General features: G+C 40.7%; 1 protein-coding gene across 1 annotated transcript in view; it reads right to left on the bottom strand.

Moving 5' to 3' along the window:
- The window catches only part of CHN1 (chimerin 1), a 198905-nt gene extending 172768 nt beyond the window's left edge, over positions 1-26137 (bottom strand). Inside the window, exons 1-2 of the mRNA XM_057746578.1 lie at positions 25993-26137; positions 25665-25861 (exon numbers count right to left, since the gene is read on the bottom strand). Coding sequence (XP_057602561.1) covers positions 25665-25683 — 19 coding nt within the window. The 5' untranslated portion in view covers positions 25684-25861; positions 25993-26137. The remainder of the gene's footprint in view (positions 1-25664; positions 25862-25992) is intronic.
- Positions 26138-26420: the final 283 nt, after the last annotated feature.

Below are 26420 nucleotides of genomic sequence, written 5' to 3'. Positions count from 1 at the left end.
TGGGGAGGAGAGGGGATAGAGACTGGGAAGGGTTCCAAAGGGGACTAGCTAGGATGTTGGCAATGTTGTATTTCTCGACCTGAGTGGTCGTTATACGGGTATGTTCACTTTGCAATAATTCATCAAGCTTATGACATCTATGTTTTACTTTTTTTATTTATTGATATTTATGTATTTTACTTAAATATTCTTATGTAGTGTATATTTTTCTGTGTGTATATGACACTTTTAAAATTAAAAACAATCCTTAAGGAATAAATAAATATGGCTCCTTAAAGTTCTACTGTTACTGTATAACATCAGTAGTTCTACTCATCAAGTAGAAATGATCAAGTAGAACTTGATCAGAGGGTGCAATAATTATCTCAAATAGTGTTTGCCATGGGCCAAAAACATCTCAGGGCCAAAAACCTCAAATTTAACAGGCCACTGTTACAGGGAGAAATGAGCAAGATGTATCTAAGTCTAAAACTTTAAAACTCATATATTCTGGAAAAAAAAAAAACTACATCCATGTCTACATTTTCTAAAGATGTGATGGGAAACACCCACAAAGAAGACATTTCAGTTTGAGCTACTACATTTTCACTTGGTCTCAAATGTGCACTATGAATTTAAAGATATAAAGAAAGGAATTTTATTGCTTGAATTTTTTCAGAACATCTTTAGAATTTAATTCTAGAAAAAAACCCTGGAAATAAGCACACTTGAAAGCACAATTGTCATTTTATCAATGGAAAAACAATCAAAGCACTTTAAAAGTAAAATCTTAAGATCTCAGTATTCAAAGATGCCAATGGATGAATCAACCCTGTGTGCTGTGTGTACATCTCCTACATCTGCTCCCATATTACATTTCTCCGACCAATGTTTCTCAGGAAGTTCCTCAGTTCAGAAACTAATTTAGCTTAAATTCAATGTTTACATAAATTCAATGAAAATTACTGAACCTTAAAGACATTGTGTTATATAAGCCTTTTTAAAGGAGATCCTGTGCAAAACAGTATGATGTAAATGACGGCAACCTGAAACTGAACACTAAAGCCTTGATACAGGAAAGGGCAAGCTGACAAAGGAATGGCCTCAATGTGCAGCCTACCCACAGAACACATTCATTATGCAAGCTTAGCAGCCAGCACATACGATAATTGTTTTTAAAACGAAACCCTTAGTGACTCATTCTCCATATATAAAAAATTCTTTCTTCACAAACCTTCATAAGAATGGCAAAAAATGACTACTTTCCCAATCATCTAAAATATTTGATTATAAGCTTCAATTTAGATTTTCCAAGTTCGACTTAGTTTTCAACAGAAAATTCCTTTTACTGTTCGTATTTCATGATCCTATTGACCAGTCTTTTGATTCTATTGACTACTTTTATGATGACGCTAAGAAAAATCACACCTACGGAATGCTATTGACCTAAACCTAACGTGCTCTAAATTTTACTGGATATACTTTCTTGTCTTAGTTTTTTATGAAAGCAGCTCTTTTCACTGAAATTACACACAGGATTTCACTGAACAATAAACAAATACAAAACTTTTCTTACCAACCTCGACATAATTTCAATATAATTCCCTTCCCTAACAACATTAATGTAAAGAGTAAACATGTAAAACAGTACTAATTAAATGCTAAAGGCACAAGGGTAAACATGAAGCTGAATGTAATCCATATTACGATTGGGGGGATTCCTGGTGCCCTTCATCACTGTTCCACTTGTTAAATCTCATTTATAATTAGATATTCTAAACTATATTCCAACGACACCCTCCTGTCTTTAAATAGAAAACGGAACAATTATTTTAGAACAATTACTACTGGCCAGGTCCTTATAAATATCAACAGTTTAAGATGTCTAGAAACTATGCATATATACTAGCTGTCTCATAAATCACATATTAGAGAATCACATATTCTTTAAAAATAGGTGTGAATAAAAACAAAGGTGAATGGAGTGAATGGAGGCAGCCCTTTGTATTACACAGATCCCAGTGTGTTTTCAAAATAACCTTAAACTCTTCAGCAAAGACTCTTAGCTCCTATAGTAGAAATGAGAACTTTTCAAAACATTAAATTGAAGCTCATCAATTTTAAGGAGTCAAGCTTTCTGGAAATCTAAGCTTTAACATTTAAAATACATAGTTAGACGTTCCTTCTTAAACTGTTGCCAAATGTCCTTAAGCTAAGGAAAAACCAAGGAAACAGGTTGGCAAGCGCCACCTTGTGGAAAATGTTTTCACTCTATTCATCAGTACAGTTCCAGAAGCAACTCATTCTAAATATTCAACAAATGTTCTCAATACTCAAAATGTTACTTTAATTTAAATCAAAGTATTTAATTTTCCAGGGTCCAAATACCAATAAATGTAATGAAGTCCATTTGTGAATTTATGATCCTTCTTCTAAAGTACGTGGAGTATTTATAGCCAAACCATCACATTTGATCTTAACAGCATCCTCAGGAGTTAGGCTGGAAAGATATTTTAAGCAATAATGAAGCTTCAGAATCTTATATACCAAAGGAATTTTACAACCATTTAGTCAGTGGAGAAGTTAGAATAATTCTCCTAGTTTTGTAATGTAGCAAACAAAGTCTTAGGATAGTACCTTCCAAAATAGAGGCCTTTAGTTCATAAAAACTAAATCGAAAAAGTTAACAAGAATTCTAAAGTTCAGTGGAACTAATAGATACATCCACAGATCCACTGCGTGTGTGTGTGTGTGTGTGTGTGTGTGTGTGTGTGTGTGTGTGATAAGCAAAAGTTTACAAGTTGAGTTAGGAGTTAAGGTACATAGTATACGAAGATGAAAAAAACAAAAACCCCGAAAAACTAATGGGAAGGAAACTGCCCCAGAGTCACGTTCATAGGATTCTCTCCAGACTTTCAAAACTGTATAGTTTTACTTTTTCATATAATTTTAAAGATGAAATATTAATATGCCAGTATGGCCTAGAGTTGCCTCACCACCAACCTCAAAATATATTTCCTTTGCCCTACCATGATGACTTTTTTCTTATTAGTTTTATAAATGACTACTTACAACATAACTACCGTAATATTTTAGATGCCTTGTGACAATTGATAGATAACTATTTCTATAGCAGCTTTCTCAGGGGCTATGAATCTTTTTATAATAAGGCACTGGCAAATAAAATGTGAAGACTATTAAATTTCATCTTTGGTTTGCTTTCTTTAGAAAAGACACAGCATGTAAAATGATAATACAGTGTTAAATATACCAGTTCATCCAAGTTTTCGGCATTAACAATGTATACTATAATTGGAAAAAAGTTTCAGGTGGACATAACTTAAGGAAATAGATTTGAAATACAGAACATGAGAGTTTAAAGTGGTAGACTTTGCTCATTTCAGTTTATATTACCATTTCTAAGTCTGCCTTAAAATCATAATGTAAGTTTGAAAAAGTGCCCATTGAGAGTATTTATTATTAAAAGTGGCTGCATTTTCTCAGTAAAAAAATTTAGATGAAATTCACTTACTATAAATTCTTGCTCTCTCAATTTAGATTATTAATTAAATGAAGTTTAATTATATTCTATAAGGCTTCTGTTTAAATTTTTAAATAAAATAAAAATTGTACCTTGCCATCTAATTATGGCAGCTGAAAATACATAGTAAGCAACATATTGAAAGTGCACATTTTGAGCAGAGTTCCCTGTGCTATACAGTAGGTCCTTGTTGGTTATCTATTTTAAATATAGCAGTGTGTATATGCCAATCCCAAACTCCCAATCTATCCCTTTGCTCAATACTCTGTACTAACCTAAATGGGAAAAGAATTTGAAAAAGAACAGGTACATGTACAAGTGAATCACTTTGCTGTATACCTGGAACTAACACAACACTGTTGATCAATTAACTATACTCCAATATAAAATAAAAAATTTTTTAAAGTTTATTTCATCAAGGAGTTGTGGTCTGCATTGTAAGAGCTCTCTCATTCCTTGGTTAAAAAAAAAGTGCCCATTTATTTTAAATGTAATCTTACTAATGAAAAAAAACTACTTGGGACAGATTTTTTGCTCATTATCTAACATTAATATTCGTAACATATGTTAATGTCCCTTTTTCTCCTGGTAACAGAATATAGATTATTACAGGACCTGAAAACATTGGATATTTTCTGTAGAGACCTTTATTAACTTTTGATTAAGTGAAAATTACTTCAAAATATCATTTTTAAGTTTTCAAATGCCTCTGTTTTCCCCAAGGTCAATTATGATAACTGAAGAACAAGATGAAAGGAGAAAAGTTTTGATTAGAGGAGTGAAGTCAAAAGGTACCTGGAGCTGAATGAGGTCTCACCCCAGAGAAACAACGGACCTGCGTGTCACTGTTCCTTCCCTCCCATCCCTCTCCAAGTTGTATGAAAAATTGAGAAAAATGAGAGAGCAAGAGCTCCTCTGTCTGGAGAGACCTAAGAACAGCAGGGGGAGGAGGGGGCGGGGGGCACAAGAAAGAGGCTCGTTTCCAGAGAACTGCAGAGCCAAGTGTCTGGAAAATTTGGGATGACAGGCCTCTAAGTATTCTGCAAGTCTCCCTACTGTAAGGCAACGTCTGTTTCCTCCTTTCTTTTTATTATTGTATTATTAATCCATCTTGTTCTTTTTTCTTGTTCTTTAGAAATAATTTATCCTTTTAAGTTCAACTAAAAGAGTGCACTGACAAGTTGAGAATCATTTCTTATTCAAAGAATATAACTTAAAAGTCTCTGGTTCACTTTTAAACATTATGATGAAGAAAAAAATATGAATTTTGCTTTTATGGCTCTCATCTTTATATATTTTGCACACATATATAATGAGCACTTCTAGAACATCTAAATCTAGAATACCAACCAATGTCACCCAGACTTATATAGGTAGGATTACCAAAAACAACTTAAAAGAGTGGCAAAATCATTTTCATAAAAAAAATTTTCACAATTAAATGAAGTATTATTGTCAATACATGAAATGTCCTATAAATCACTGACTTCATCTTTCCTTCTGGGTTTCAGCACATTCTGAAAAACAATCACTAGCATGAGCTTTTTGGTCCACTGCTTAGTGACTTCTATTCAGCAACTTTAGAAACACTTAAGTCAGTTTTTAAATGGCTGACTAACATACAAATGTACTATGAACTGGGCTAATCCACCAAGGTCTGAAAGGGAGCTTGAACCAGGCAGGGCTCTTCACCACCTCCTTGCTAATGGCCTGAGAAAGTCTGAGAGAGCAGTGAACATATATGAAACTAGGAGAACCCATCATTTCTCTTACTTTTAACATGGTCTCTCCATAAGGAGGCTTCTGTTTTCAGGTGAATACTGGACACATTTAAGGGACCAGCAAATTAACCTAGTTTAACAAGCCCTGTGTTTACAGATACTACTGTTTAGTGCCCCTTCTCCAGGATTAAGAGGATTTTTACAGAATATAAAGCAGTATAAATTCAACCAGAATTTCACCAGAAACTTTTGGAAAAAGTCAAGGTAACAAAAGCAATTAATCACAAAGTAAACAACATATCTGCCCCTGACATGCATCAATACTGCAGGAATATACATACTTCTTCCTTTAAAGACTGAAAAATAAGATCATCAGACAACAAAAACAGTATATGAGAGATTTTGAGATATGCTTACTATTGTTAACTTGGTTAAAATATTATAAAGTTATAGAAAGAAGCTAGAGAATGCTTTATACTTCTACCCTGGAAATTGTTAAGCTATGCAAGCACTCTGGTTTAATAATTCTTTTATTCACTTAAATATTTCCTGAGCACCTATTATGTGTGAAGAAGCACTGTGCCAAGCACGGTAAGGAGGACAGAAATGAGAATGACTCTTCCCATACAGGAACCATCAGCCTAGAAAAGATATGATAAAGACAACATACATAACTAATGTGAAAGGAACACACTGATAAACATCAAGGGAGGTTCATGGATAAAAGGATAAAGAATTCAAAAGATGAAGGGATTCCTTCTGAATGGGTGGCAGGAGGTGGAGGGTATGGGCTGCGGTACTGAAACAAAAGGCAGAGCAAGAGCTGCAAACAGAGAAAGGAACAGAACGGAAGCTACTGCAAAGATCAAGCTGTAAGAGTTAGCAGCTGACTGGGTACAGAGGCAAGGGGAGAGAGGACTGAAGAACAAAAGCTAAGGATTTGGGGCTGGGAACGTGTGGAGCCAGAAGTGTCCACAGGAAATCCCGACAGCGATTTGGAGGGCACGAAGGGGCAGAGCTGGAGATGGAGACTTGAGAATCACCCCCACACTGCTCACCGGTGAAGCCTATATACTCCCAAGTGAGAAAGGAAGGTCCATTTTTGAAAAACAGTAAACAGGGGAGCAAATGAGAGAACTGAGGAACAGTGAAAGGGAAGAAAAGAATAGCTAGAGAATACAATGTTTGAAAGATGAGAAAAAAGTTTCAAGAAGAAAGAGGCAATCAAAATTACCAAACCGTGCAAAAAGATCAAACATGAGGATTAAGGAGAAGCCTCTGTTTACTAGCTATGAACTGATAAAGCACTTGCAAACAGAAGCAGAATGGAGGCTCTTCTTGACCAAACTCTAGTCAGGCTCCTCTGAGCCCATTTCTTAAGGGCTTAACCATGACCCCTGGCCTTGCTAGACTTGCACTGCCCAGTTTTAGCAAGAATTCTAAGTCACTTTAGAAAGAATCCCCCACCCTTGCTATCTAATCCCTCCTGACATCTAATCAAATTCCTCAACCCCTGCCCTTCATATCTGACCACCTGGCCTGCCCTCTGCAAGAATCCTGTTAGGTCAGTTTAACAACTCCCCTACCCTGGTCTCCTCTTAGTAATTTTCCATCCACTGATCACGCCCCACCAACCTGCTCCTTGACTATAAACCCCCACTTGTTCTTATATTTGGAGTTAAGCCTCATCTCTCTCTCTCTCCTGTTGTGATAGTCTTGACACCTATTAAAATAGTCTTTTTTCTTCTTTTGAATTAGATTGATTGATTGATTGATGGCTGTGTTGGGTCGTTGTTGCTGTGCTCGGGCTTTCTCTAGTAGCAGTGAGCGGGGACTACTTTTCCTTGTAGTGAGTGGGCTTCTCATTGCAGTAGCTTCTCTTATTGCTGAGCACGGGCTTTAGGCGCACAGGCTTCAGTAGTTGTAGCATGCAGGCTCAGTAGTTGTGGTTCACAGGCTCTAGAGCACAGGCTCAGTAGCTGTGGCACAGGGGCTTAGTTGCTCCACAGCATGTGGGATCTTCCTGGCCCAGGGCTCGAACCCACATCCCCTCCCCTGCATTGGCAGGCAGATTCTTAACCACTGCGCCACCAGGGAAGCCCTGCAATAGTCTTGAAGAAAGTCTTTCTTGTTATTTCAACAAGTCTCAGAAAAGTTTTTCCTTTCACAGTTGTCCATCTTTTTTTCACTAGAGATGAATGACATTCACAAATGTCTCATAACCAATTATGACAGAAATATGGTGGCTGGGAAGAGAGGATGTAGAGGAGTCAAAGAGACAGGCATGCAGGCAGAAGAGGTAGGGCATATAGAATGCCATTTCAATAAACCTCTGGTAAGAAAAGGGCCACTAATAACTCGGGACAGCTTGAGAGGGTTCCAACACCGAGGAAAGGCTTTCCCACATGGAAAAGGAAAGCATGGCTATAATCAGAGGGACACGATCCAGGATTCGGGGGAGAGGAAGAAACGAATGACACAAGACAGAAAAAAATGAATTCCCAGGCTTAGTGTTTTCAATCTTCTTGCATTGTATCTTTCTGGAAACCACCTCAAATTCTTCCTGGAACAATGAGAGATATTAATAAGTAATAAATAAAATTTTCCTTTTAAATCTTTCCACTTAAAAATATGAATGCTGAAACTGCTGTTTATATCTGCTCTTCGAATGAACACATGAAAACTAATAACAACATGCATGTAGCACACAAATTTATTATGAAAGAAAGATTATATTGTTTTTATTTTAAGACCTCCAAAAGGTTAAATTAGCCATTTTCATCCTGAATTCCTATTCAATTTGATTACGTTCTCTATTGCGAGGGTGAAACGTGAACAAACCAAGCTAATTTATGTGTAATTCCTTTGTACTACCGAGATGAGAAGGAACAACAGTTTAATGAAGTGGAATTTGTTATCTAATTATACCAAATAATTTAGAAACATCTGCTGGTGGTTAGTAATACTATAGTTAAACCTCAAAGAATCTGCTCCCAGAGAGATTTCCATTTTATTCAAGCCTTTGTGAAATTCCAGCTGGGATTCTACATTAGAGCATTAGAGTATGGAACCAAGGGAGGGGATGATGGCATATTTACTGAATTTTTTTAAAAATGAAGAAATGAACAAAAAATAATGAAAAATACAGAGTGTGTGTCATATGGATTTGGGCCTTAAAATTAACTTCCAAAGCGGAGTCAAGATGGCGGCATAGGAAGAGGCGGAGATCGCGTCTCCCCACAAACAGATCAGTGGCCGGAGGCCGGCGGGGGACCTGAGGCCCAAGCAGACCGCAGGAACCCCGGAGCAACCGGGCAGGGCCTGGGGGAAGTCAGGGGGGCGGGGAAGGGGAAGCCGGAGGGGACCAGCGCCCCCGGGGGGTGGCTGGGTGAGGGGGGAGGTTCCCGCCTGGAGGGACCCTTGGGGGCTGGGGAGATAGGGGAAACCACGCCCGGGTTTCTCCCGCTCAGGAGGCCAGGAGGCCTGCTGAGCTCCTTGGCTTGGGGGCCTGCTGGGCTCCCCCGTGCGGTCCTCCACCCTCCAAGGCCCCCTCCGGGCTGCCTGGGTCCTGGGGGTGTGGGAAGGAGGGAGGAGGGGTGAGCAGGTGGAGAGGCGGACAGGTGGGGGTGGGGTCTTTGAGACTGGGGGACAGGGAGGTGAGAGGGCGTTTCTCCTGCCCTCTTGGCCAGGGAGGCTGACTGGGCTCCTGGGCCTGGTCCTTCGCTCTCCGGGCCCCCCTCCGGCACAAGCGTCCTGGGGGCATGGCGGGGAGAGGAGAGAGGCAGACAGTGGGGGTGGGAAGGGATCTCTCCAGGTCAGAGGAATAGGGGAGGCGCCACTGGGTATTTCTTCTGAGCGGGTCCTCCACCTTCCAAGGCTCCTCCCAGCTGTTGGTCCTGGAAGTACAGGAGGGAAGCCGTGGGGGGAAAAGAAGAGAGGCGGAAAGGGGGGAGGGACCCTCTGGGATCAGAGGATCAGGGGAGGAGCGGGAGGCATTTCCGCTGCCCACTGGCCCAGGAGGACTGCTGGGCTGCCGGGCCTGGTCTCCAACTCTCCAGGGTCCCCTCTCAGACACGGTGGTCCCGGGGATGTTGGAGTGTGGAAGGGGAAGAGAGGCAGACCGGTGGTGGGACGTTCTAGGAGCAGAGGACCAGGGGAGGTGCGGAGGACCTTTCCCCTGCCCACTTGGGCCTGGTGGGCCTGCTGGGCTCCCGAATCTGGTCCCTCAGTCTCTCCAGCTGAGTGGGTCGTACAGGCATTGGAGGGAGAGAGGAGAGGAGAAGAGGAAGAGAGGCAGACAGCAGTGGGGGGAATCTTGCAGGACCAGAGGATCAGGGGAGATGCTGAAGGAAATCTCCCTACCCACTTGGCACCCCGAGGCCTGCGGCACCCCCAGGCCTGGTCTTCAGTCCTCCAGGGGCCCCTCTAGGTCTCACTGGTCCTAGTGGTGTAGAAGGAAAGCAGGGGAGAAGAGGAGAGGCAGGCAGGGGAGGGGGCCTTCTGGGATTGGAGGATCAAGGGAGGAGGAGAAGGTATTTCCCTTGCCCACTAGCTCTGGGAAGCCTGCTAGGCTCATGGACCTGGCCATTCACACTCCAGGGCCCCCTCCAGCTGCTTGGGACCTAGGAGAGTGGGGGGCAGGGGAGAGGAAGACAGGCAGACAGGGACCCTACGAGACTGGGAGATCTGGGGAAGTGCCACAGGCATTACCCTAGCCCAGCTGGCCCTGGGAAGCCTGTTGGGCATCAGAGTCTGGCCTCCTGCCTTCCAGTGTGGGTCCTAGAGGAACAGGAGAGAGGGGGTGAGGAAGAAGAGAACCCAAGGGGGAGGGGCCCTCAGAGACTGGAGGACTAGGGGAGGTGCCCAGCATTCCTTCCATCAACTCAGGCCCATGGAGCCTGCTGGGTACCTCGACCTGGTCCTCTGCCCCCAGGACCAGAGGCATTCCTAGGCCCCTCTACCTCACTGGGCCTAAGCCCCATTCCCCACCACCCCCAGGGCCTTTTCTAAGCATAGGTCCTGCCCATTGCCTAACCTACCCCCCCACCCCCGCCCTTGTCTAAGCCCCGCCCCCACAGCCAAGGCCTTTTCTGGCTTTTTTTCTTTTTTCTTTTTCTTTTTTTCTTCCCACCTCCTCACTTAGGCTGTTGCAGTTGTTTTACCTTCTAGTTGTTGCTCCATCTTTTTTTTTTTAATTTTTTCTAACACATCTGTTAGTTTCCTATTATCACATTTTTTATCCTGCTATTGTTCTGCTGTTCTAATTTTTTTTTTTTTTTTTTTCGTTTTCCCTGCTCCACATGGCTTCTGGGATCTTGATTCACAAGCCCAGGGTCAGGCCTGAGCTCCTGAGGTGTGAGCTCTGAGTCCAAAACATTGGACTAACAGGGAAATCCAGTTCCCACAGAATATTCATCAGAGTGAGGTCTCCCAGAGGTTCTCACCTCAATACCAAGACCCAGCTATACTCAACAGCCTACAAACTCCAGTGCTTGAAACCTCAGGCCAAACACCCAGTGGGACAGGAACACAACCCCACCCCTCCAAAGTGGGGGGAAAATGAGACAACAAAAAAATATGTCACAGATGAAAGAACAAGGTAAAACTACACAAGACCAAATAAATGAAGAGGAAATAGGAATATTGCCTGAAAAAGAATTCAGAGTAATGACAGTAAAGATGATCCAAAATCTCGATAACAAAATAGAGAAAATACAAGAAACAGTTAATAAGGACTCGGAACTAAAGAGCAAACAAACACTAAAATAACCAAAATTAAAAAGACTCCAGATGCTATAAACAGCAGAATAACTAAGGAAGAAGAACAAATAAGTGAGTTGCAGGATAGAATGGGGCAAATAACTGCCACAGAGCAGGAAAAAGAAAAAAGAATAAAAAGAATGGAAGACAGTCTCAGAGACCCTGCTGACAACATTAAGCACACCAACATTTGAATCATAGGCATCCCAGAAGAAGAAGAGAAAAAGAAAGGGTCTGAGAAAATATTTCAAGAGGTTATAGTGGAAAACTTCCCCAACATGGAAAAGGAAATAATTAATCAAGTCCAAGAAGTGCACAGAGTCCCATACAGAATAAACCCAAGGAGAAATACACCGAGGCATATATTAATCAAACTAATGACAATTAAACAGAAAGAAACAAATATTAAAAGCAGCAAGAGAAAAGCAACAAATAACATATAAGGGAAAACCCATAAGGATAACAGCTGATCTTTCTGCAGAAACTCTGCAGGACAGAAGGGAGTGGCAGGATATACTGAAAGTCCTGAAAGAGAAAAACCTACAGCCAAGAATACTTTACCCAGCAAGAATCTCATTCAGATTTGAAGGAGAAATCAAAAGCTTTACAGACAAGCAAAAGTTAAGAGAATTCAGCACCATCAAACCAGCCTTACAACAATTGCTAAAGGAACTTTTCTAAGCAGGAAACACAAGAGAAGGAAAAGACTTACAATAACAAACCCAAAACAATTAAGAAAATGGTAATAGGAACATGCATGTCAATATCACCTTAAATGTAAATGGATTAAATGTTCCAACCAAAAGACACCGACTGGCTGAATGGATACAAAAACAAGACCCTTACATATACTGTTTATAAGAAACCCACTTCAGACCAAGGGACACATATAGACTGAAACTAAGGGGATGAAAAAAGATATTCCATGCAAATGGAAGTCAAAAGAAAGCTAGAGTAGCAATATTCATATCAGACAGATTAGACTTTAAAGTAAAGAATATGACAAGAGACAAGGAAGGACACTACAGAATGATCAAGGGATCCATCCAAGAAGAACATATAAAAATTGTAAATATCTATGCATCCAACATAGGAGCACCTCAACACATAAGGCAAATGCTAACAGCCATAAAAGGAGACATCGACAGTAACACAATAATAGTAAGAGACTTTAACACCCCACTTACATCAATGGACAGATCATCCAAACAGAAAATAAATAAGGACACACAAGCTTTAAATGACACATTAGACCATCTCGACTTCATTGATATTTATAGGACATTCCATCCAAAAATGACAGAATACACTTTCTTCTCAAGTGCACACGGAACATTCTCCAGAATAGATCACATCTTGGGTCACAAAACAAGCCTCGGTAAATTCAAAAAAACTGAAATCGTATCAAGCATTTTCTCTGACCACAATGCCATGAGACTAGATATCAATTACAGGAAAAAAACTGTAAAAAATACAAACACATGGAGACTAAACAATACACTATTAAACATCCAAGAAATCACTAAAGAAATCAAAGAGGATATCAAAAACTACCTAGAAACAAATGACAATGAAAACACAACAACCGAAAACCTATGGGACACAGCAAAAGCAGTTCTAAGAGGGAAGTTTATAGCAATACAGTCCTACTTCAAGAAACAAGAAAAATATCGAATAAACAACCTAAACTTACACCTAAAACAACTAGAGAAAGAAGAACAAAAAAACCCCAAAGTGAGCAGAAGGAAAGAAATCAAAAAGATCAGATCAGAAATAAATGAAAAAGAAAGGAAGGAAACAATAGCAAAGATCAATAAAACTAAAAGCTGGTTCTTTGAGAAGATAAACAAAATTGATAAACCATTAGCCACACTCATCAGGAAAAAAGCGAGAAGTCGCAAATCAACAGAATTAGAAATGAAAAAGGAGAAGTAACAAATGACCCTGCAGAAATACAAAAGATCATGAGAGACTACTACAAGCAACTATATGCCAATAAACTTGATAACCTGGAAGAAATGGATAAATTCTTAGAAAAGTACAATCCTCCAAGACTGAACCAGGAAGAAATAGAAAATATGAACAGACCAATCACAAGTACGGAAATTGAGACTGTGATTAAAAATCTTCCAACAAACAAAAGCCCAGGGCCAGATGGCTTCACAGGCAAATTCTATCAAACATTTCGAGAAGAGCTAACACCTATCCTTCTCAAACTCTTCCAAAACATAGCAGAAGGAGGAACACTCCCAAACTCATTCTACGAGGCCACCATCACCCTGATACCAAAACTAAGCAAAGATGTCACAAAAAAAGGAAATTACAGGCCAATATCACTGATGAATATAGATGCAAAAATCCTCAATAAAATACTAGCTAACAGAATCCAACAGCACACTAAAAAGATCATACACCATGATCAAGTGGGGTTTAACCCTGGAATGCAAGGATTCTTCAATATACAAAAATCAATCAATGTGATACACCATATTAACAAATTGAAGGATAAAACCCATATGATCATCTCAATAGATGCAGAAAAAGCTTTTGACAAAATTCAACATCCATTTATGATCAAAGCTCTCCAGAAAATGGGCATAGAAGGAAATTACCTCAACATAATAAAAGCCACATATGACAAACCAACAGCCAACATCGTTCTAAATGGAGAAAAGCTGAAAGCATTCCCTCTAATAACAGGAACAAGACAAGGGTGTCCACTCTCACCATTATTATTCAACATTTTGGAAGTTTTAGCCACAGCAATCAGAGAAGAAAATGAAATAAAAGGAATCCAAATTGGAAAAGAAGTAAAATTGTCATTCTTTGCAGATGACATGATATTATATATAGAAAACCCTAAAAATTCTACCAGAAACCTGCTAGCACTAATTGATGAATTTAGTAAAGTAGCAGTATATAAAATTAATGCAGAGAAATCTCTTGCATTCCTATACACTAACAACGGAAGAGCAGAAAGAGAAATTAAGGAAACTCTCCCATTTACCATTGCAACAAAGAGAATAAAATACCTAGGAATAAACCTGCCTAAGGAGGCAAAAGACCGGTATGCAGAAAACTATAAGACACTGATGAAATCAAAGACGATACAAACAGATGGAGGGACATATCATGTTCTTGGATAGGAAGAATCAATATTGTGAAAATGACTATACTACCCAAAGCAATCTACAGATTCAACACAACCCCCATCAAATTACCAATGGCATTTTTCACAGAACTAGAATAAGAAATCTTACGATTTGCATGGAAACACAAAAGACCCCAAATAGCCAAAGCAATCTTGAGAAGGAAAGACAGAGTTGGTAGAACCAGGCTTCTTGACTTCAAACTATACTACTAGGCCACAATGATCAGACAGTATGGTACTGGCACAAAAACAGGAAGGTAGATCAATGGAACAGAACAGAGAACTCAGAGGTAAACCCAAGCACATATGGGCACCTTATCTCTGACAAAGGAGGCAAGAATATACAATGGAAAAAAGACTGCCTCTTCAATAAGTGGTGCTGGGAAAACTGGACAGCTACATGTAAAAGAATGAAATTAGAACACTTCCTAACACCATACACAAAAATAAACTCCAAATGGATTAAAGACCTACATGTAAGGCTAGACCCTATAAAACTCCTAGAGGAAAACATAGGCAGAACACTCTATGACATCCATCAAAGCAAGATCCTTTTTGACCCACATCCTAGAATAATGGAAATAAAATCAAGAATAAACAAATGGGACCTCATGAAACTGAAAAGCTTTTGCACAGGGAAAGAAACCATAAACAAGACTAGAAGGCAACCCTCACAATGGGAGAAAATACTTGCCAATGAAGCAACTGACAAAGGATTAATCTCCAAAATATACAAGCAGCTCATGCAGCTTCATTCCAAAAAACCAAATAACCCAATCCACAAATGGGCAGAAGACCTAAATAGACATTTCTCCAAAGAAGACATACAGATGGCCAACAAACATATGAAAAGATGCTCAACATCACTAATCATTAGAGAAATGCAAGTCAAAGCCACAATGAGGTATCACCTCACACCAGTCAGAATGGCCATCATCAAAATATCTAGAAACAATAAATGCTGGAGAGGATGTGGAGAAAAGGGAACTCTCCTGCACTGTTGGTGGGAATGTAAGCTGGTACAGCCACTATGGAAAACAGTTTGGAGCTTCCTTAAAAAACTAAAAATGGAACTACTATATGATCGAGTAATCCCACTCCTGGGCATATGTCCAGAGAAAACCATAATCCAAAAAGAAACATGTACCATAATGTTCACTGCAGCACTATTTACAATAGCCAGGCCATGGAAGCAACCTAAATGCCCATCAACAGATGACTGGATAAAGAAGATGTGGCACATATATACAATGGAATATTACTCAGCCATACAAGGGAATGAAATGGAGCTACATGTAATGAGGTGGATAGACCTAGAGACTGTCATACAGAGCGAAGTAAGCCAGGAAGAGAAAAACAAATCCTGTATGCTAACTCATATATATGGAATCTGAAGAAATGGTACTGATGAACCCAGTGACACGGCAAGAGTGGAGATGCAGATGTAGAGAATGGACTTGGGGACATGGGGCTGGGGTTGGGGGCAAAGAGGAAGCTGGGATGAAGTCAGAGAGTAGCACAGACATATATACACTACCAACTGTAAAATAGATAGCTAGTGGGAAGCTGCTGTATAACAAAGGGAGATCAACGCGATGATGGGTGATGCTTTAGAGGTCCAGGACAGGGAAGGTGGGCGGGAGTCGCGGGAGGCAGGGGATATGGGGATATATGCATAAATACAGCTGATTCACTTTGATGTACCTCAAAAACTGGTACAAGAGTGTAAAGCAATTATATTCCAATTAAAGAGCTTAAAAAAAATTAACTTCCAAACTTAAGAAATACAGTAGACTACTGTAACATCAAACATTCATTCAAACCTTTATTGTTTAGCTATTGAGTGGCTGGTATGCATCAAACACGGTGGTGGTTGTTAAAGACAGAAAGAAATCCCTAGCTTTCCCATTAGGGAACTTCACAGAACGGGGAAGATAGGACAATATAAACTAACCATTACATCACCACATGAAAAGTGGCAGGGCAGAGTTATGTATACAGCACTATGGATGCAAAAAAGGTATAACTAACTTAAAAAGACCACATAGAAGAGGTGACTATTCAATCTGAGTTTTGCAAGATGTGTAGAGGGGAGTGAGGCAAAAAAGGGCTTGTAAAAGGATGCCAAAGCCACGCTGGGTACAATCCCTTCTGGGGACTTCAAGTCCTTCAACATGCCTGAAGCACAGCCTCTGAGGAGGGGATAAGATATGAGGCCAAACAGATAAGCAGGAGTCCTACTTCTTTTATTTTGGCCTCACCATGTGGCTTGTGGTTGGGATTGAACCCGGGCCATTGCAATAAAAGCCCGGAATCCTAACCACTTAGGAACTCCCAGTAGGGGTCCTACCTTGACAGCCTTATATGGAAACAAGTGAATTGGGACTTAATGGTGATGGGGACTCACTGAGGATTTCAGTAGGGAAGTGAATTGTTAGACGAATAAATTTCTAAGAGGCAGGTCTGAATTTCCAATTATAGACTCTAATACAATAAGTAAGAATAACCCAAAATAATAAAGGAAGAAAAAAAAAAAAGCGTTTAAACTGATTCAAGGTTGTTCACAGCATAAGCATATAGAGTGACAGTCCTCTGTTATATGTTTATTCTTTGCTCATTCATTTATTCACTCAATAAACCTGGATTGAGCATCTGTGCCAGCCACTGAGCTTTCAGTCCTTGATACAGTTTAAGTGCCATGAGGGCTAGGGCTAGATCTGACTATATTCTGGAATATCTCCCAGAAGAGAAGTAAGCACTGTGTGTTGGCTAGTGTATTTTTTACATTTTCAGAGCACACTAGAAAGTAGCAAGTGCCCAGCACTATCAGAAGTCTATCTGGCCTTCACTGCACTTCCCTGAGCCAGATCTCTACCAGAGCATTCTCAAAGTCTACAGCGGCACGTGACATATATTTAGCCACACACAAACAGAAATATTGCAGAACCACTTTTTCAAGTGGGTCAACAGACTTGTGAAAAAAATCAAATGGAGAAACCCTGTTGGCATCTTGGTTGCTAATATTTATCATAACAATATTAGTAACAATATTAGCTACTATGTATCTTCAACCACTGTGTTAAGAACCTTATATACATAATCTCATTTATTTCTGCACCAATGGGAGAAGGGCATTAATAGCCCCTGTTTACATATAAAGAAAATGAAACTAGGACTTAGAGCTGACACTTGGCAGAGAAAGGACTACAGGTAGCTCTCTTACTCCAAAATCTAAGCCCTTTCTGCTATGGAAGTATCCTCCACGAGCTTCCCATCTCAGAGTAAAATCTGAAGTCGTTACAGTAGTGTATGGTCAGGGCCCTAATCTGTCACCCCAAAGCTCCTCCTCGCCCAGGTGCCTCTCTGCCTTCACCTCCTAGCACTTCCCTGGCTCACTCTGCTCCAGCCATATTGCCTTTCTTCCTCTTTCTCAAAACTGCTAAGCACACCTCTGCCTTAAAGCCTGTTCCATGAGGCGATGCCCCATTTTCACATGACTCTTCCCCTTACTTCCTTCTAGTCTCTGCTCAAAATCCACCTTTGCTGTGAGGCCTTCCCCAACCACTCTGCTGCACAGCTAACCCCATCCTCCTCCCCCTACACTGTTCTTCACAGCATTAGCCCCCTGGCGCAGTATACATTCTTCTCTGTCACCATCCACTGCAAGTATAAGTTCCTTGAGGACAGGAACTAATATATACCTGGCACATATTAGCCCTGCAATTCATTACACAGATGAGTAAATAAATCACTGAATAGGAAAACACACCCAGGCCTCAGAGCTACTCCTCAGGAAAATTACGAAAAGAGTATGCTTCTTGTTTCTGCTTCCTTCTCCTACTCTACCATCCATTCCTTCCCCCTCACCCCAGGTGTCCTGAGCTTTTCTACTGCTTTGCTTATTACACCAGTGCCTACAACACAGGTCCCTCTTAGCAATGCCCCACCCTCCAAACAAAAACTTCCACCACTTTTTTTTCTCTTACAGTGTAGCTCCCTTAGTCAAAACGTTTGCTTGTCTTACTACTTTAAGATCTTCAGCCCATAAATTAAAATCATTCGTCCATGCTCTATGAAGATAACTATCTATATTTAGCATGTAATTCCTTACAGGTAATATGCTAGAAAATCATGCTTTAATTTTAATATAATGGTGTAAAATCCATTCACCATAAAAGGTCTACACGTGAAATATTTTGGTCAGGCAGATGTTTATATATCCCTCAAATGGACACCTACCCACATACCTGTTGTCTGTCCCGTCTAGTACAAGCTACTTCAAATCCTAAAATCAGCTCCAACAAAGTAATGTCACAGCCATTAAGGAGCTGAAAAACAAAGTTCTGTAGATAAAGCACAAGACAGAAAGGATAAGGGCTGAAGCTATGTGCTAATCACAGAAATGGGAAAAATCAAGAAAGATTAGCAGTTTAAAGAAGACCTGGGCTTCTCTGGTGGCACAGTGGTTAAGAATCTGCCTGCCAATGCAGGGGACAATGCTTCAAGCCCTGCTCCGGGGAAGATCCCACATGCTACGTGGGGAGCTACTAAGCCCATGCACCACAACTATAGAGCCTGTGCTCTAGAGCCCACGAGCCACAACTACTGAGCCCACGTGCCACAACTACTCAAGCCCCCGCGCCTAGAACCCATGCTCTGCAACAACAGAAGCCACTGCAATGAGAAGCCCGCGCACCACAGTGAAGAGTAGCCTAACCCCCGCTCTCCACAACTAGAGAAAGCCTGCATGCAGCAACGAAGACCCAACACAGCTAATAAATAAATAAATAAATTTATTTATTTTTTTAAAAAAAAAGAAGACTCATTCTGTTTTTGAAATGTCAAGTTTGTGGTCATAAAAATCTATTCCAGTGGAGATAATATGTTTCTTGGACACCATCCTTTTTTTTGCTCGCCTTACACCATGAATTAAACAAGGTCCAATGAAATCCAAAGGTAAAAAGTCTGAATGGAAAGGGAAAGGAACCACTTTCAGCACAGCTGGATGAAACACAATGAGGTGGCCCCATGCCACCAAGCAGCTGGCGGCAGGCCTGCCCTGACTCATCTTCCCTTCTCTCACAAACCACTCCATTGTCTGGCAGTAACTCTTTCCAAGAAGTGCTTGCTTTTCTAAATTTAAAACAATCATTCAAAACAGGTAGGGGTATCTTAACCTATCAATTTTTAATTTTGTTTTTGTTCCTTGGGGAATAAAAGACAAAAAAAAAAAAAAAACCTTTCTAAAAACATGGAGAGTTCTAAAGATTCCTGTATCTATATATATAAAACCACTCTTTTAAAAATGGTACTTTCCGAAGGCAGATTTTTCTATTTGCAATCCATGGTGTCTGGGTCTTTTAAAATCTAACAGTTTGGCATCAAACATTATTTTGTGGTTTTGAATATAATATAGAAATTTAATTAATATAGAAATTAAATTAATTCAATTTAGCAAGTATCTTCTGAGTGCCTAATGTGTGCAAGATTCTGTGCAAAAGGAGATGCTGGAACAAAACTGATCGGCTTATATCCTGAATAAATTAGTTGTTACTCAACACAAAAATAAATAAATAAAAATAAAAAATAAAATAAAAAGCCTTTTCTGTTTTTTACAGTTTAAGTGAAGTAAATCTCCCTTCTACTCAATATGATTTCCTACGCTCCCCCCATGATTTTATTAATACAATCATATTGAGATATAATCACATACCATAAAATTCACCATTTAAGAGTATACAAAGCAGTGGTTAGTATATTCACAAAGTACTCTTCCTGCTTTTTAAATACAGGGAGCTAAATTAGGAATGTAGATTTGTAATTTTATTTTTTCAGACATGATTCTTTTTTAATATCAGTTTTCAGTGTAAAATGTGGTCACATCATCCTGCTTTCTTAGTTTTTCCTACTCTTTTTTAAATACAGTAGGATAATATTAATAAATAAAAAAATCAAAGTATATGGGAATCATTTTCTATGCAAGAATGACTTATGACCGGTAATGGGTTGTAAGGCCAGACTCGAGAATTTCTTTCACTGGGTTTGCAAAGAAAGTTCAGTGACTTCATTTAGTTTATATATTGCAGATAAAAAGTTCTTTAAGGGTGCTGTTACTGATACTTTACATAAGATTGAGAAAACATCAATTATCCATATCAAAGGATATTATCATTACTAGAGGGACTTTGAGAAAAGCTGCACACACACCCCAGCCCCAGCAAGGTACTCTGTGTTATGACTGCTCTCAAGATGAAGCAAACTGTTAATACTTAAGTTACATCAATCTGGTGAAAAACGCATAACTTCTTATATTTATGTCATTCCTTCAGAACTATTATTCTATGACATATAAAGCACAACCAAACAGTATTTATAAACCTAATTCTCTTATGATTGCTTTAGATTAGTCTAAAACATGTATTCTCAATGGAGGTAAGACTGCCCTCAAGGGAGCAAAACTTGGCTTTGGGGAGTAAGAAAAATTTATTTTTTTATGCATAAAGCAGATATACATTCAGTCTGTAAACAGAATCTCTAATATTAAAGTTTCATGTGGGGCTTCCTAGGTGGCGCAGTGGTTAAGAATCCGCCTGCCAATGCAGAGGTCACGGGTTCGATCCCAGCTCCAGGAAGATCCCACATGCCACGGAGCAACTAAGCCCGTGTGCCAAAAAAAAAAAAAAAAAAAAAAAAGTTTCATGGAGGGAACAATTAAGAAAAAATGCCTAAAAGGTTTCTTACACAGGGCAATTTAAAAAAAAAGTTGAGAAATACTGATCTAAAAAAAATGGAAACTTTTCTTGACAAATATGTCAAATGTTTGTAATTACACATATCACTATCTTCAAAGATTAGAATGCTTACGGTTATTTGCAGGGGCAGATGTCACTCAAAAGACTGCATCACCAATATTTCTCTTACACTGCACACAGATGGTGACTATCAGAGTTATAACAACTATAATTCTTTTCTCTCTCTTAAATAGTACCAAGTCTCCAAACATTAAAAGAAAAAATTTTAAGCTGCGGTATCAACTTTTTGACACCAGTGAGAGAAGGGATATGGACACGTATTTAAATAAGGATGGTAATTTTAATGACAGCTGAAAAGATGAAACATTCTAAGAAAAGTAGCTGGGCCCTCACCATCGGACCACCCTGCTGCTTAGGTAACTCCCTCTCACGTTCCTTGATGAGCACCATCTGAAAAATTAAGATGTCAGCAGAGCGTGTATTCAAGTGGGGGTTTCCTATAAAATTAGCCTTTGGTCAAATAAATCATACTGAAAATACGCAGCTGTCTTTTTAAAAATACATTTTAATCCAGGACAATCATGGAAATCAGAACATTTCCGAACTGTATCACAAAGAATACTCCACTCCCATTTAACTGCTCCAAAGGATCTCTGCAAAGATGCCCACAGGCAGGTGTGTCAGGACAGTGAAAGATGCCAAATAAAGCAACATAATGAAAGGTTTCCATGGCAGTAGAAAAGTCTGAGGAAAGAATGTAAGAAATTACAGTGAAATCCTAAATATCAGAAGTGACCTATGGCAGTCATGATGGTGACTAAACGGTAAGAAGAAAAAAAGGAGGGGGGCAGGGGCAATGTCAGAGCCAATTCTACTCAGAGAGAGAAGAGCTACTCTGGTTTAGCTAGTGCAGCTGAAGTTAACTGAGTTCCCAATGTCTTCAGTTGGTCTGGGCTGTAAACCAGAACTCCGTTTAGTTGTAAGTGACAGAAATTCCTGCCAAGGGATGATCTAACAACATGCTTTTCCCCCAGCTCCGTCAACTAGGGCTCTACGGGCGTGGCCAATCAGGACATCTGCCACACCAGTGGTCTGGTCACCAGCTAAAAAGTCCTAAATTAGATGATCTGAGACTTTCCTTCTAGCCCAGGAATTATCAGACAACATATGCTTCTCTGCCAGAGAAGTTCTAACAAAGCTCATATGGAATTAGGTAGTTAGGTGTAAACACTATAATTCTGGAAGGTAAGCTCTAAGAAAACAGGGACCATGTTTCCTGCACACTGCTATAGATGTCTGTCGAATGAATGAGCAAAGTAAGGTGAGTGACCAAAGTATGAACTACGTTTGGAGAATTTTTAGGATTTGAGGATTTAAAAATTATTTGTATTGATGCTGATGACTGGTTCATCTGAAAAGTGAAGAAAAATGTTTGCAAATTCCTGAACCTTCAACAATGCCCACTTTCAACTCCCAAATGAGACTGAAATAAGGAAGGATTGGGGTCTGGTTCTTGTATCATAGAATAAAAAGGAAACCTGCATTAAAAATACCCTTTTAGGGAATTCCCTGGTGGTCCGCTGGTTAGGTGCTTTCACTGCCAAGGGCCTGGCTTCAATCCTGGTTGGGGAATTAAGATCCCACAAGCCGAGAGGCCTGGCCAAAAAAAAAAAACATCCTCTTAAGCAGCAAAGGTGATTAATAGTGAAGACAACAGATAAGACAGTCTTCACTCTTCAGATTAATTTGACAGGTACTTTACTGAGTTCCTACAACATACTTAACTGAAAAAATTAAATGTATGTAAATATAAAATTGTATTAGGTAATCTGAGAGGCTCCCATTTTCTTTTAAGTGAATCTAACTTGCACAAACTTCCTATAAAAAGAACATTCTTTACAACTATAAAAAAAATCTGGATGGCAATGTAAAACATAAAGCAAAAAACTAGACTCTATTGCTGGCTGCTATGAACTGAACTGTGTCCCCCCAAACAAACTCATGTTGAAGCCCCAACCTGCAACATGATGGTATTTGCAGATGGGCCTTTGGGAGGTCCTTGGGATTAGATGAAGTCATGTGGGTGGGGTCTTCATGATGGGATTAGTGCCCTTAGAAGAAGAGACCAAAAGCTTGCTCTCCCTCTCTCTCCACCATGTAAGGACACAGCAAAAAGATGGATGTCTGCAAGCCAGAAAGAGGCCATTACCATGAAATGAATCAACTGCCACCTTGGTTTTAGGCTTCCCAGCTTCCAACACTGAGAGAAATAAATGTCTGTTGAGTAAGCAATCCAGTTTTTGGTACTTTACCATAGCAGCCCAAGCAGCCTTAAGATAAGGGCTCAACCAACTAACACACCCAAAATACACAAGATAGGGTCCTGGCAGTGATTACTTTGGGGAGGCTTAGGTAGAAACTCTATGGAGCTCTGACCTTGATGACTGAAAAGTCACACTTGTCTAGTTTCTTGTTCCTACCTTCTCTTTACCATCTCATAGAACTTTATTCCACTGTTCTTCGGTTCTAGGTTGGTTATTAGGAAGGGGTGTGAGGTAATTCTAAGACCAATTAGTTAAATAGTAGTAATATCTAAAACAAAATCCATTTCTTCTAACCCTTGGGGACTGCTCTCAACATATTCAAAAGCTATTTTGAACTGGGCAAGCTTGAGCAAGTCTAGTATTTAACATTAATAGTTCTCAAATTGAATGTGCATTAGAATCACAGGGGAGTTCCTTTAAAATCCCCTTCCTCTAAAAATGCAGATTCTGTGGGTCTCTGGGCAAAGGAATCTACACTTTTAACAGATATCTCAGATGTCTGATGAGTGGTGTACAACCACACACTTGAGATCAAACGCTGCTCTACCATTACTGAGAAAGTAGCCTCTGCACACAGATATACTTTGCTTTACAACACAGAAATGTTCTCAAAAATTGTAACCAAATTGGATTTTGTAAACTAAATTCTATATTCCCACAAGATGACTTTAAAATTTTAAAGATAGTTTATTCATCCTGAGAGGTGAGAGTGGTTTCTTATAACTTCTTCTAGATGTCAAATTCCATGCTCTTCCTTTCCTCGCCTCCACCTTAGCAGTTAAAGATTTAATAATTTAGGAATCCATTTAAAAGAGTCTCATCACATACTCCCCATGTCTCCCCAATTTATGTTTTATTCACCGAGAATGTCAGTCTTTTAAAAGTCATTGATTCATAAATATTAGCTTTGAAAACAAACCTTGAACATGCAGACTACCTCTTTAAGAAGGAAAATGAATTTAGTCAAAAATAGTTTTAAAGATAATTTACTGCAGTAGACTTTACTACTATGTGTTAGCTACAACAATGTAAGATACATGCTTCTTCAAAAGAAAATATCAACTATGAGTAAAGCTTTCCACTATTTTTAACTTCCCTACCAAAAGAAGTACACACTTAAGGAAATGCTACTAAGTAATGCATATTTGATACAAGGTACTGGAAAACAAGAGATTTCTATTATTTCTTTCCAAAGAAAGAAGAAACATTTTTTAAAAACACTTATGGAGAATCACCACCAAGCAAGAAATGTCATTTCTAGTACTGTGGGTACTTGGGCAAGGTAAGCACAGTCCCAGACTGAAGATTGACAAACTATGTTCTAGGCTCAGTTTTGCCACAAAAGGGCCATGTGGCCCTGGGAAATAACCTCTCTGGGTCTAGATTTAATATGAAAAATAAGATTGTTAAATGAAAGTAATTCTTTGATTCCAGCAGATTAATTCACTGAAATATTTACGTCAAAAAGCACTGTGGTATGTGATGCCTGCAACGTACCTGATCAAATGACATTATTAAAACAGTAACTGGAAACTTGATTTCGTGGGTAACTTACTAAGACTGTCCTTGTAGCTATCAAGTACCTATCATTGTACTTTTCTTCTTTGAGAAATTGAATACTTTGATCATCTAAATTTTCACATATTGCGTTTTCTTAAAGCAAGGTACCTATGTACCATAGTCTTGTTTCTGTAAAATATTTTTTCAGTTCTTCTTTCCACCCCATTGTCATTACAGGCTCTGGGGGAAAACAAAAAACAAACAGAAAAACACCCTGAAGTCTTAACCACTGAAATAGTGTTACAGTAATTACATCACAGAAATAGCACTTTCGTAAAATACTCAAAGATATTCTCCCGAGACGACTTCTCTTCAGTACCAACTTTCTTCTGCCTACTCTCATATTTGTTAGAACAAACATTTTCAATTTTAGCAAATATTAAAATAAGTTCACCCCTTATTCTTGTTTCCAACGGAATATACCGAGTCCAAAAAATTCCCTCAAAATCCAATAGGAATCAACACATGCATTTGGCAATTCCAGGGAGGTTGAGATGCACAGACATCTTGTTCAAAATAAATAAACTTTCCAGTATCTTTATTTACAGACTTGAGAAACACAGGTTTGGAAACAACCAGCTAACTTCGCTCCCAAGTTGGCATCTTAGAGAATCCTCCGTTTACAAAACGCCCAAGACCTCAGAGCCTCCCAGCCCAGAATTGGCCAGGGGAGCACACGCCCATCGGCCCTGCCTGGAGAGGAAACAATGGGAGAGGAGCGAGCGAGCGAGCCCGGCGCCCCAGGCGCCCCAACTCCGCGGCCGCGGCCCGCGCCTCACCGCCCGCGGCGTTCCCTCCTCCGGGCGCCCGGCCCCCCGCCCCCGAGCCCCGGGACGCGGCCCACCTGCGGCGGCGCGGGCCACGGGCTGCACTTACCAAACAGGGTCAGGGCCATCGTAAAGGCGCTCGCCAACGGCTCGCCGCCGTCCGCCGGTCCACGCGCTCCTCCCAAGCCGGCAGCAGATCACTGCATCCGGCCGACGCGCTCACACCTCGCAGGGAGCTGGGAGTCGGAGGGGCGTGGTGGGGGCGTGGGCGCGCGAGGAGGCTGCAGGCCGGGAGGCAGGGGGCCGCTGCAAGAAAAAGTTATTTACGCGTTATTGTCAGGCGCACCCGGACGAGGCGGGGAACCGCTAGCCCTCGGCGAGCCGGCACTTGTCGCTGCCATCTGTGCACGACGCGGGGCGCGCGCGGACGCCGGTACCTGCGAGCCGGCGAGGCTTGGCCGCGGCGCAATGGCAGCCGGAGAGGCGGCGCCGCGGCGGCGGCGGGGAGAGAAGCAGCCTCTCAGAGCCCCCGGCGGGGCGCGCTCACTCCGCATCCCGCGGCCTCGCAGACGCCATCTTGCGATAGCGGCTCCCACTGGCTCCGCCGCCGCGCCTCCCCCCGTCTCTCCCTCGGGCGGCGGAGCCCCGTGCGTTCCCATGGCAACGGGCGCGCGCGGAGGCCGGGGGCGCGCACCCCTCCTGCCCGGGGCAGAGAGGAGCCGCCGGGGTCGCGGGGGAGGCGGCCTCCTGGAGCCAGGCGGGGGACGCGGCTGTGTGCGTTTTAGCTGAAATCCCGTGTTTTTTCTTGAATGGGATTTGTGGAGGCGCAGAGAGGAGCTGTTACTCGAAAGAAGGAGAGTCCCTG

This window comes from Hippopotamus amphibius, chromosome 8, assembly GCF_030028045.1.
Source record: "Hippopotamus amphibius kiboko isolate mHipAmp2 chromosome 8, mHipAmp2.hap2, whole genome shotgun sequence".
Classification (NCBI taxonomy): Eukaryota; Metazoa; Chordata; class Mammalia; order Artiodactyla; family Hippopotamidae; genus Hippopotamus; species Hippopotamus amphibius.
This window is presented reverse-complemented; position numbering and strand designations above follow the sequence as displayed.